The sequence below is a fragment of the Lactuca serriola genome, chromosome 6 (genome assembly GCF_051521515.1).
Source record: "Lactuca serriola cultivar US96UC23 chromosome 6, Lser_US96UC23_V15, whole genome shotgun sequence".
Lineage (NCBI taxonomy): Eukaryota > Viridiplantae > Streptophyta > Magnoliopsida > Asterales > Asteraceae > Lactuca > Lactuca serriola.
In genome coordinates, this window is record NC_136413.1 from 52968743 (window position 1) to 52982238 (window position 13496).

Genomic DNA, 13496 nt, shown 5'->3' on the forward strand with positions numbered 1-13496 from the left:
GTAAAGAGAAATGTTAATATTTGTCGTCGAAATTATACGAGTGGTAAAAATATGTATTTATAATTTATCGGTTATTGAAAAGTATTTTGGGATGAGTTTGCCCCATTGGTTAAGTGTCGATTTCCAAATTAAGTAAGATAATACTTAATTAATAATACGACACTAATTTACAAAGTTTATAAAATTCGAAACTTATGAGTTTTACATATAAAATAGACGAATGTTCGTACAAAGTTTTAAGAGTAAATTTGGCTATTTTATATTTTTACAAAGTGTGATATGACTTCATAAATTGGTATTCAAAATCTTTATATAAAAATCATTCCGGTCATAAGAACCGCAAGAAGCTGTTATAAGTTTGTATTACTTATCTATTTTACAAATGGTGTATTTTTGGATTTGAGCAAATGACATTTCTAAATGAGTTTAAATATACTTTTATGACTCAATTATTTTATACTTTCGATAGAAAAATACGTGTTTATAAAAGCTCGTCAAACAAATAATTTTTATAAAACATTTTTGGGTACAAAATACTTTGTGTCAAAACCTGTAGAACTCACCAACAATTTTGTTGACGTATCTCAATGCATGTATTATCAGGTTATTATAAGGTCGGAAGTGTTCGTATAGAAGATTCTCCGATATTCTTATCATACAATTGTGAACGCTAGATTGTTAGGTGTGTGTAGCGTTTCAGCAATAACTATTGTCAATGTAATTTCCATTTTGATAATAATAAAAGATTAAATTTGTACTGTTCAATGTATGTTCAATAACTATGATTACTGGTTTACGTCGCGCACATTGGTGTTTCCGCCGTCGGCTGAGAGTGTGACAATTAACATGTTACGTTTGTAAATTCATGGTGGTCGAAATATGCTGAGGATATATATATATATATATATATATATATATATATATATATATATATATATATATATATATATATATATATGAACTTATATGTCATGAAATATTTTTATATTCTAAAAATACTATGACTTTGTTTAAAATATATATTGATAGGTAATGTATGTAAAACTATGTCTTCGAGAGTCATATAAGCATTTTGGTTGCTATTAATTGTATTTGATTCTTTCAATCGATTATTACCATTATTCCTATTAAAATATATTACTTTTTTTTTTCGACAAAAGATGGATAAGATGGTTCCAACTAATGTTACTGAAAGTTAGTGATGCAACAAAAGCATAATGTTGGTGGTAAGGTTTGCTAATGTCATTGATGTGAGTACAATAACCTACGTGGAATATGGGGTGCACCTGATATGCGAATAAGAATAACCTATCGCCACAATTCCTCCTTCCTCTCCCCCTCCCGGCCTATAAATATTATTCCACCTAAAATTATAAGTTTTAATTTGTTAGTTAAATTAAAAAGAGTAAATTACTGAAATCGTCCTTGTGGTTTGGTCAAAATTGCACGTTTGGTCTCTAACATTTTTTTGCACTCGGATCGTCCATGTGGTTTGATTTTGTTGCGTTTTTCGTCCCTATGGTTTGATTTTGTTGCATTTTTCGTCCCCTACATACATAAAGTTAGGGACCAAACATGCAATTTTTACCAAACCATAGGGACGAAAAAAACAACAAAATCAAACCATAGGGACGATCCGAGTGCAAAAAAAGTAAGGGACCAAACGTGTAATTTTGACCAAACCACAGAGACGATTTCAGTAATTAATTCAATAAAAAAATCAAATGAAAGGTCAAATATGATATTAAATTGAAAACATAAATTAAAATGTCAAATAAACCTAAAAAAATTATCCAAATACTATTTTAAAAAGTTAAACATTTTTTAATAAAATGTTAGATCTAAAACCTAAATAAAAATACCTAATTAGCAATTAATTTGACCAAAACCTATTCTTTTTAAAATGTATTTAAAAATATAGTTTTTAAATAGTTAAAAAATAAGTATAATAATAATAAAAATAAAAAGGAAGAATTTCATATATGCCCTTCTTAAACTTCAAAATATCATATTTGCCCAGCTTAATTTCTCAATATCATATTTACCCTTTACAAACCTTCAAAATATCATATTTGCCCAAATCCTTTTTATAGTGTTTTTAATATTTTATAATCATTTTTATACCTTAGCATTATTATAATAATTAAAATTTTTACCCATATTATCCATACGTCTAAGATAATGGAATATGATCTTCTAAATTGTTGAAATGTCGTCCTCTTAACAAACAAAAAGATTCATCTTCAACCCTCTCTATGGAATGTATATTTTGATTGTTTAGTTTTTGTTGTTGTTGATTATTATAATGTCGTAGAATGAGGATATTTTAGATATTACCATTGATATTTTGATGTTTAAAAAATATATATATGATATTTTGATATTTAAGAAGGGCATATATGATATTTTGATGTTTAAAAAGGACATATATGATATTTTGAAATTTTATGAAATATTTAGAAATTTTATGAAGGGTAAATATGATATTTAGAAATTAAGTTGGGTAAATATGATATTTTGATATTTAAGAATGGCATATATGAAATTCTCCCAATAAAATAAAACTATCATTGGCTCCTCCCGAGATGCAGGATTTGTCTACACAGCTGCAGGAGCTGTTAGACAAGGGATTTATCAGGCCGAACAGTTCGCCTTGGGGAGTTCCTATTCTATTTGTGAAAAAGAAGGACGGATCCCATCGGGTGTGTATCGGCTACCGAGAGTTGAATAAGGTAACAGTGAAGAACCGCTACCCCTCCTGAGGATTGATGATCTTTTTGACCAGCTTTAGGGTGCATCTTGGTTCTCGAAGATCAATATGCATTCGGGTTATCATCAGATGCGATTCAGGGACGAGGATGTGCATAAGATAGATTTTCGGACTCGCTATGGCCATTATGAGTTCGTGGTGATGCCAATCAGGCTCACCATTGCTCCTGTTGCGTTCATGGATCTCATGAACCACGTGTGCAGACCGATGTTGGATTGGTCTGTGATAGTCTTTATTGATGATATATTGGTCTATTCGAATACGCAGGGTCAACACGGGGAACACTTGAGAGAGGTGCTTGAGACTATGAAGAGGGAGAGACTTTTTGCAAAGTTCTCCAAGTGCGAGTTTTAGTTGTGCAAGGTGCATTTCCTGGGGTACCTTGTCAATCAGAAGGGCATTCTGGTAGATCCGGCCAAGGTCGAAGCCATGATGCAGTGAGAGGTTCCAAGGTCTCCATCTGAGAGCGGGAGTTTTCTTGGTTTGGCAAGTTATTATCATAGATTCACTTTTACAACGTAAATGAAACAATTTTTTTACTATTACTTTTAACTAGTGTTATGGTTATATAATTTTAAAAAGTAACTGATTTGCATTTTTTTTTTATTATTTTGATCATAGTTAATATTTGAAATATCACCGTTATTATTTTTAATACAGTGTATTAATTTAAGAAGGGCATATATGAAATTCTCCCTATTTTATTTACTTATTTTTATAGTTTATTTTAGTATATTTCATTCAGACTTTAGTTAATTTCCATGTATATTTTCCTTTTTGTTATTTTATGGCCGCTTTCGGGTACTTTCGAATTTCGTGAGCATAATTGCATGTTTTTGGAGACTAGCGGGCGGGAATGTTCGGGACTTATGGAAAGTGGTTGGACTAGGAGGACAACAAGGATCTTGGGCTTAATATCTAGTGGAGGTGATGCATAAAATGGGCTTTAGAAGGATGGAGCAAGGAAGAAGATGACCTCTTAGTTAAACGAAGATGGAAGAATTTTTCAAGTGTGCGGGAATTAATGATCGGACGATTACGAGAGCTATGGGTGACTTGGAGAAGCCAAATTGGGCCTAAAATGAAGAAAACTTGAAGAAAAATGGCCTACAAGTTGATTGGACTTGAATTGGGCCAAATGGGCTAAGTTGTGGAGGCCCAATATTCAAAGAAGCCCCATACTCTGTCAGTTCACATGGCCCGCGTGGAATTCTTACGCGGCCCACATGGATTCCTTATGGGGCAATTTTAGAATTTCAATTGAGAGTATATATAGGGAAGGTTGGTGTGCCACTTTTCTCAACACTTGCACATCTGACTTTGGAGCCTTTTCTCTGGAGATTTTGAAGACTTTGAAGGCCAAGAACCTTGAAGAACTTCATCTTTTTGCTCTTGAATCTTGTTAAATGTTTGGTACAATCTTTTCTTATCTTGTTTTCTTGAGTTTAGTCATGCTTGGCTAAGCAAAACTTGGTTGACTTTGGTGAAATCCTTTGAACATTTGTTGAATGTTGAAGACTCCATGAACTTGTTCTTGAATCTTTATGAGAATGTTTTGTGTTTAACATCCTATCACTACTTGTATGCTTTTATTCATGAGTTTAAATGTGTTTGTGGTGATTAGTTGGCTAATTTCTTGATTAAGTAAAGGATCCTCAAGTTAGCAAGCAACAAATGATTTTTGTGTTGTTTTTGCTTCGCACAATCATAAAAACATTTTTCTCCAACATGGTAGTGAAAGCATTTTACTTCTCTTGGATTTGGTGACTTTTTGGTTCTTAATGCTAGTTGACTTTCACTAATTACATGCTTAATGGAAATTGTGACTTTTACTAAGGAAATTGTTATAAGCTTCTCTAACCATTTTAATAACTAAGAAAAGTCTAGGTAATCTCAAGATTCTTGGATTACTATAGCCAAATTAAGGATTAAAAACAAGTATTGCACCATTGGATTCTAATGATATGTTCATCAAAAGTCAAAGTGAGGAAACCTTAAGTCAACCATTTCTCTCGTATTGATTTTATATCAAGTTCTTGTTTTTGGTTAATTGTCCATTTAAATCTTAGTTTAACTCTAGTTTCATTTCAAGTATTTTAAAAGACCAAAACCCCCATTTTTATTTTTATTGTCATTTTATAAGTACTTTGGCAAAGAGATTTTCGTTGAGTAACAAATTCAGCAAATCTCCGTGGATTCGACCCCTTTACCATTATACACTATTTTAGTGTAAAAGATTTAGGGTTATTTATTTTGTTGGCCTCGACAACCATCAAATTTTGGCACCGTTGTCAGGGATCGGTTTATTTTTAATCAATTTGTTTCTCTATGCCCAGATCTCAACATACAGGTGATTTAAATTATCACCTGGAAATTGAAAAAGAAGTAAGGCGTTTGGCGAAGGAAAAGAAAATATAACGTGGTCAAACTTCCAATCCTCACGGGGACCCGGAGGTTGAAACCACTTCCTCTAGTGACACCGAACCCGATTCTAGCCCCGACCCTCGCCAAGAAATTCCCAAAACACCACCCCTACAACAAAATCCACCCATCATAAACCCAATTGCAATGCGGGAGGAGGAGAAGCTCCTAAAATAACCTTGAGGCAAATGATGGAAATCGATGTTACACAAACTCCAACCGGTATCAATTACCCCGTCTTGGAAGGAGGTTCGGAATTGAAGTCAAGTTTAGTTCATCACCTTCCGACATTTTATGGATTGGAAAATGAAGACCCTCATAAACATTTGAAGATGTTTCACATTATTTGCACTAGCATGAAGCCACAAGGGTCAACCAATGACCAAATCAAATTAAGGGCATTCCCCTTTTCATTGGCCGATAGAGCAAATGATTGGTTATTCTATCTTTCACCGGAGTCAATTAACTCATGGGTTGATATGGCAAGAGCTTTTCTTGATAATTTCTATCCCACTTCAAGAGTCCCAAGTCTTAGCAATGAAATTTGTTGTATCTGCCAAGGTCAAAATGAGAATTTCCATGATTATTGGGAGAGGTTCAACAACTTATGCTATAATTGTCCAAAACATCAAATTCTGGAACAATTCCTCATTCAACACTTTTATGAAGGATTATTACCAATTGAGAGAAGACTAGTTAATGCCTCAAGTGGTGGAGATGTCTTTAGAAAAACTCCACAACAAACAAGACAAATCTTCAACACCATAGTCGCAAACTCCCAACACTTTTTCCTGCATCAGGACATGAAAAAAGACACACAACACAAAGTCAATGAAGTGGTTACATCGAGCCTAGAGTCTCAAATCAAAGATTTAACATCCTTTGTCCAAAAGTTAGCCATGGGACAAACTCCACAAGTGATGGTTTGTGGAATATGTGTAACAATGGGACATCCTACGGATATGTGTCCCATCCTCCAAGAAGACACGGAGCATGTGAATGACACGAGAGAGTTCCAAAACTACCACAACAAACCGTTCGGCTACCAAAATGCATTGGTTAGACCTTCCTACCCACCACAACAACCCCATTACCAATATTCACAAGCTCACTATCAACCCAAACCATACCCTCCACATCACCAACAACCTCTTCAATCCCAATCGAGTAGCTCCGGGATGTCTCTTGAAGACATTGACAAGTCTCTTGCCACTAGTACCCAACAACTCCAAAAGGAGACAAGGACTAGTATCTCCAACGTTGAAGCACAAATGGGAGATATAGTTACATCTACAAGTAAGTTGGAGTCCCATGGCAAACTACCTTCTCAAACCGAAAAGAACCCAAATGTCAATGTAGTGACTTTGAGAAGTGGTAAACAAACCGGAGAGAGTAGTTACAAGAAGAAGTCAAGGGAAGATGAGGAAGAAATAGAGATCATCCCATTGAGGATCTTGTTGTCAAGAATGATGCACAAGCCGGAGTTTCAAGGAAGACTATTCCTCTAGTGACACCAATATCCACTCAACCGTCATTCCCCTCCCGACTTCCAACCTCAAAAAAGAATGCGGAGGAGAAAGAGATCTTGGACATCTTCCGAATGGTGGAAGTAAACATCCCATTACTTGATGCAATCAAACAAATACCTAGATATGCAAAATTCTTTAATGAACTTTGCACCAACAAGAGAAAATTGAAGGGAAATGAAAGGATTTTGATGAACAAGAATGCATCCGCGGTCTTACAAATAAAACTTCCACCTAAGTGCAAAGATACAAGAATGTTTACGATTCCTTGCAAGATAGGGGATGTCACTTTTAGTAGCGCTATGCTCGACCTCGGTGCTTCTATTAATGTCATGCCCTATTCGGTGTATGAATCATTGAATTTCGAGCCTTTAAATGAAACTGGTGTCATAATTTCACTTGCAGATAAATCAAGTGTCTTTCCTATAGGTGTTTTAGAAGATGTTTTGGTGCAAGTGAATCAATTGGTCTTCCCGACGGATTTCTATGTAATTGATTTATAGGAACAAGTCTCCTCCAATTCGGCTCTAATTTTACTTGGGAGACCGTTTTTGAAGACGACTAGGACAATAATCGATGTGTATGTGGGAAGTTTAACAATGGAGTCTGATGGTGAAACAATAAGTTTTAATATCTATGATGCTATGAGATATCCTAGTGATGTTTCATCCTTGTATTTTGTTGATGTTGTTGAACCACTAACCCAAGAATTGTTCGAGCTGTCAAATGGTGATATGTTGGAGATGATCCTAAGCAAAGGGTTTGATTGTGGGAAACTAGCCGAGAAATTGAAGCTTTATTCCTTAGATCCAGAAGTTGAGAAGTACGTAAATAATTTGGAGGTGAGGAAATCCAAAAGATTTGATGTCAAGCAAATTGAATTGCCCTCAACTCATACAAAGTTGCCCCATCCCTTGTACAACCACCAGAATTGGAATTGAAAGTCCTACCTCAACACTTAAAGTATGCATATTTGGGAAAGAATGAAACTCTTCCGGTTATCATTTCAACTCACTTAACCAAATTTGAAGAAGAGCAACTCCTTAAGGTGTTGAAGGAACACAAAGAATCAATGGGTTGGATGATTGCAAATATTAAAGTATTGAGCCCCTCTACTTGTATGCACAAGATTTTGATGGAGGATAAATGCAAGCCAAGCCGAGATGCTCAAAGAATATTGAATCCGCCTATGATGGAAGTTGTAAAGAAAGAGATATTGAAGCTTCTTGATGCGGGATGATTTATCCAATCTAGGATAGTAAATGGGTGAGCCTGGTTCAAGTGGTACCGAAAAAGACGGGAATCATGGTGGTCGATGTCACACCCCCAAACCAAGGATGGCGGAAACGTCCGGGGGTGGAGGACTTCATGTAGAGTATCACAACAACGAGTATAGTAGTGCTCAAAGTAAATACCACAATCATAAATATAATTGAAAAAAGTTACACCAAAGTATATGTTTACATGATTCGAATCAATTACATTATGATACAAAATGAACTGTTTGACGATTTATCGTCCCATCCTCAAAACGTTGTTCATTTCCTGTTTTCACTGAATTCCTGAGAATACAAGTGGTTTTGAAAAGTGTCAACACAAAGGTTGGTGAGTTCATAAGCTTTTGACAGTAAGAGTTTAAAAATCGATCTTTGTAAAGAGATGTATGTTACCAAGAAAAATCCAATATTTTCCTTATAAAAGTTATGTGGTCCTAAATACCAGGACCGAAAATGAACAAGTATTTGTCATACTTAAAGATATGAAAGTGGTTTCAAATTGGCGTAAAACCCTTTTTGATATGAAGACGTACAAGTATTTTTCCATACTTAAAGTAATTTCAGTGAGCTAAATCGACATAACTCGCTAAATTAAAGTTAGAACCCGTAAATCTTATGATTTTTTAACACCACATGTGAGCTATCATAACCATACTTGACTTAGACGGCCTCGTAATACGATCTTCAGGCGTCGGAACTGTTATGACACTTGTCACCTCAGGCCTGCCAGTCTAGTTGTTGCAAGCAGCTCTGGTGTGGGTTTGTCAAGCCCAATATAGATCTATACACAACTATCACGTTCTCCCTACAAGAGATTCTAGTTACAATTTACAGGACTTTTTGAATTGGTTACTTTGGAAGTAACCTGAAGCGAATGACTCACAAATTTATTCATTAACAAATTTACGTGAACTAAACTGAAAACCTTTGAAAAATAAGTTTGAAAAGTAAATGATACATAAACTATACCTATTATAGTTTATCCAAAACGTTTGTAATGTATAAGAACTCTTTCATGAATATGCATTTGTGCTATGAATCCATAAACTATGCTTATTATAGCTTAATATATGTGTTCTAAATGAATGAGTAATGTTATCATGAATGACTAAGTTTCAGTTTATGATGATAAACTAACAAGGAAACACATTCAATATTTAGAACTTATTGTTATACACTTTGCTCAACATAATACAAAGTGTTATGAAATTTATATGCTGTTAACTAAATTTAACCTTTCTGCGCTGTTTTAGAAAAGTCATAGAAAAATCATACGAAGTCGAAAACTAAATCCGTAAATTATGAGAGTTCCCAAAATGTGTCTAGTTTACTCATAATTATTATCATGATTTTTAATGACCTCCAACTTGGCTGAAATAGTCCATAATCACAGACTGGTCCGGATTGGTGTTTGAAATGATAGACAGTTTTGTAAAAATCACCATAAATTGTAGAAAAATCATATGGAGATGTGCAAGTAGTCATTTTAAAGATAAGAATTATAAATACTTACACCTAAAACAGTTTTTCAAAAAAAAAATGTTTAAGTTGTCCAAAACAGTCTGTGAATGGAGTCCAACTTTTCTGATGAAAGCTGTTAGAAAATTTTAGTTATGTTCTTGGTGTTTTAACTTGTATTCCCCCCCCCCTAAAAACTTGAGAAAAAATAAAAAGGTAGGGGTATGAACTCACCTTGAGTAGTTTTAGTAGATGAGTGTTGAAGAAGAGAAGTGTCCAACTCAAGAACACTTGAAGAATCACTTGAAGATTCGAAGATCTAACAAGAATGTGATGATGTTTGTGTAAGCAACCTATGATTTTGAGTAGGAGGATGTGTAATAATCATAAGAAAGAGGATGATACTTACTAAATGAAGGAGAAAAGCCTTGGAGTACGCCTTGAAGTTCTCGAAATTGAGAGAGAAAGATGAGAGAGTTTGGAGTGTGATTATTGGTGGAAAAATGAGAGAATGAATGAAGTGTGAGGAAAGAGGGGACTTTTCTAGCCTTTGACCAATTGTGAGGTGGGAAAAGTACAATGAAGTGACTAGGTAAGGGCTGGTGGGGAATAGTGACATGAGTGGGTATGGGTGGTTGCTTGTGTCATAGAATAAAGGAAAGTCAACACTCCACCTTTGTACTTCACCCACTCTTCTTGGATAAGGTTTTATCCTTAAAAATGTGATTAATCATTAATTAAAGGGTCTTATATGTTAAAATAAAGTTTTGGGTGAAAATCTCGTGTTAAAACAATTAAAAACGGGCCTAAAACGCAAAACTAGACGAAAACCGGGAGAAAAAGAACTTCCAGCGAGACCTCTCGGTCCTAGGCCGAGGTTCGGTCCCTACTGATGCCGAGCCGGAAGCGAAATGGGGCGAACCAGAAGTGAGAGGCGAAGGCGAAGGCTTGGTCCGAAGTCTTAGAAGCGAAGGTGGTGAGACCCAAAATGAACCGAATGAACAGTAGTCTCGGGTTCGGGTGGGTGTATGCGAGGTTCGGCCCTGAGAGGACCTTCGGGTTCGGTTCTTCCTGGAGCCTTCGGGTTCGGGTCTTCTTGGTCTCGGTCCCTAAGAGGACTTTCGGGTCCTAAGAGGCTTCGGCCCTATTAGGAGGGTTTCGGGTCCTTAAGCCCTATTTGCCCGTTCTTGCCCCGTTTCAAGCGGTTTTTGACCCGGTTAAGGGTGGGGAGGACCCGAATGACCTCAAAAGTTACGAGAACTTTTGAGAGAGATTTGGGAGAGATTTCACATTCTTGGAGAGATTTCTCATACAAGGAGAGTTTTGGGAGAGATTTCACATACTTGGAGAGATTTCTCGTACAAAGAGAGTTTTGGGAGAGATTTCACATACTTGGAGAGATTTCTCATACAAAGAGAGTTTTGGGAGAGATTTCACATACTTGGAGAGATTTCTCATACAAAGAGAGTTTTGGGAGAGATTTCACATACTTGGAGAGATTTCTCATACAAAGAGAGTTTTGGGAGAGATTTCACATACTTGGAGAGATTTCTCATACAAAGAGAGTTTTGGGAGAGATTTCACATACTTGGAGAGATTTCTCATACAAAGAGAGTTTTGGGAGAGATTTCACATACTTGGAGAGACTTCTCATATAAAGAGAGTTTTGGGTTCGCAATGCAAGGTCCGTAAACCCTGTTTTAAGCCTTGTTTAAGGATCTTACACACTCCCGATGAGTATGCAACATTTGTTTTATCGGTTTGGCTCGCCACTTACCATAGTTTTAGGTTAAGGAGATCTAGATGTACGTACTTTTTGATTCATGATCTCTCATTAGAATAGCGAGTTGTTTAGAAATTACATAACGTAAACTCTAGTACTCACGGGCAAATTGAGTCGAATGGTTTGACTTGTTGACTTCAGTTGACTTTGACTTGACCGGAAATTGACGGTTGTCACAGTCGAGAACAACAAAGGTATGATGGTCCATACCCGCATGAAAAACTATTGGAGAGTTTGTACTTACTACCACAAACTCAATACATGCATAAGAAAATATCATTTTCCATTGCCTTTCATTGACCAAATGTTAGAAAGGTTGGCCGATAAGTCTCATTATTGTTGTCTAGACGGGTAATCCAGTTTTCACCAAATCCCGATGGCACCGGAAGACCAAGAAAAGACAACCTTACGTGTCCATTTGGCACTTTTGCATACCGGAGAATGCCATTTGGATTGTGTAATGTACCATCCACTTTCCAACATTGTATGGTTAGTATTTTATTGGAATATGTTGAAAACATAATTGATGTTTTTATGGATGACTTTACGGTATATGGCAATTCATTTCAAGAATGTTTGACCAATCTCACCAAAATTTTTAAAAGATGCATTGAAACGATTTTGGTTCTAAATTTTGAAAAATGTCATTTTATGGTGAGTCAAGGTCTTATTTTGGGTTACATTGTGTCAAAGAAAGGAATCGAGGTAGATAAGGCTAAAATTGATTTTATTCAAAGCTTACCTTACCCGACTTGTGTTCGGTAAGTTCATTCTTTTTTAGGTCATATGGGTTTCTACCGATGGTTCATCAAGGAATTTTCAAAGATAACAAGACCAATGTGTCAACTCTTGCAAAAGGATATCGATTTCGATTTTAATGAGGCGTACAAAGAAGCTTTTGATAAGCTCAAGGAGCTGCTTACATCCTCCCCCATCATGCAATCACCAAATTGGGATCTCGCTTTTGAGATCATGTGTGATGCAAGCAACTATGCTATAGGGGCCGCTTTGGGTCAAAAGAATGGAACAGCCTCCCATGTGATCTATTATGCATCTAGAACACTAGACAATGCTTAAAGCAACTATTCTACCACTGAGAAGGAGCTATTGGTCATAGTGTTTGCTTTGGAGAAGTTTAGGCAATATCTACTTGGCACCAAAGTCGTAGTGTATTAGAATCATGCGGCTCTCAAGTACTTGATGACAAAGAAAGATGCAAAGCCAAGACTCATCTGTTGGATCTTACTATTTCAAGAATTTGATTTGGAAATTCAGGACAAGAATGGATGCGAGAATCTTGTAACCGACCATCTAAGCCGGATCATTTCAAATGAAACTCCTCTCCCGTTGAGGGATGAGTTTCCGGATGAGCATCTATTTTTCCTTACTCAATCTATTCCTTGGTATGCCGAAATCATTACCTTTTTGGTCACGAAAAGGTATCCCGACACATTCACACATGCTCAAAAATATAAATTAAAAGGTGATGCAAAATACTATGTGTGGGATGAGCCTTATTTGTGGAAACATTGTCCTAATCAAATCATTAGGAAATGTGTGCCCCAACAAGAGCATCAATCCATTTACAATTTTGTCATGAATTTTTTTGTAAGGGACACTTCAGACCCAACTGAACCTTGAGAAAAGTTCTTAAGTGTGGACTTTTTTGGCCAACCATGTCACGCGATTTTTATTTGTTTTGTAAAAGTTGTGAACGGTGCCAAATGACGGGGAACATTTCACAAAAGAATCAAATGCCACAAAACCCAATCCTTGTTTGTGAAGTTTTTGACGTATGGGGGATTAATTTCATAGCTCATTTCCCATCTCATTTTGGCAACGTTTACATCTTGCTCGCGGTTGATTATGTTTCTAAATGGGTTGAAGCCAAAGCCAAAAAATCGGATGATGACAAAACGGTTATCGACTTTTTAAAATCTAATATTTTTGTGAGATTTGGTGTGCCTAGGGCATTGATTATGATGGGGGACACATTTTTTCAACAAGATGATGGAGGTTTATTGAGAAAGTACAACGCGAACCACTACATGTCTACCGCTTACCACCCTCAAACGAACGGTCAAGCGGAGGGTTCAAATCGTGAAGTGAAGTCTATTCTTGAGAAAACAATGAATCCGACAAGAAAGGATTGGAGTTTAAGGCTTGATGATGCCTTATGGGACTATCGGACCGCTTACAAGAACCTGATAGGCATGACTCCATTTAGGTTGGTTTTTGGAAGCCATGTCATCTTCCCATGG

The 13496-nt window shown here is 36.1% G+C and overlaps 2 protein-coding genes across 2 annotated transcripts; both read left to right on the forward strand.

Annotated features, from left to right (window-relative positions):
• The first annotated feature begins 5670 nt into the window (after window positions 1–5670).
• LOC145059760 (uncharacterized) lies at window positions 5671–6699 on the forward strand. The gene has a single exon (XM_079007549.1). It carries the CDS (start codon window positions 5671–5673, stop codon window positions 6697–6699), a length of 1029 nt encoding a protein of 342 aa, XP_078863675.1.
• Window positions 6700–6791: 92 nt separating this feature from the next.
• On the forward strand, window positions 6792–7957 carry LOC145059761 (uncharacterized). The gene is made up of 3 exons (XM_079007550.1): window positions 6792–7172; window positions 7221–7559; window positions 7700–7957. The coding sequence occupies exons 1-3, from the start codon at window positions 6792–6794 to the stop codon at window positions 7955–7957; spliced, it is 978 nt and encodes a 325-aa protein (XP_078863676.1).
• The last annotated feature ends 5539 nt before the right edge of the window (window positions 7958–13496 follow it).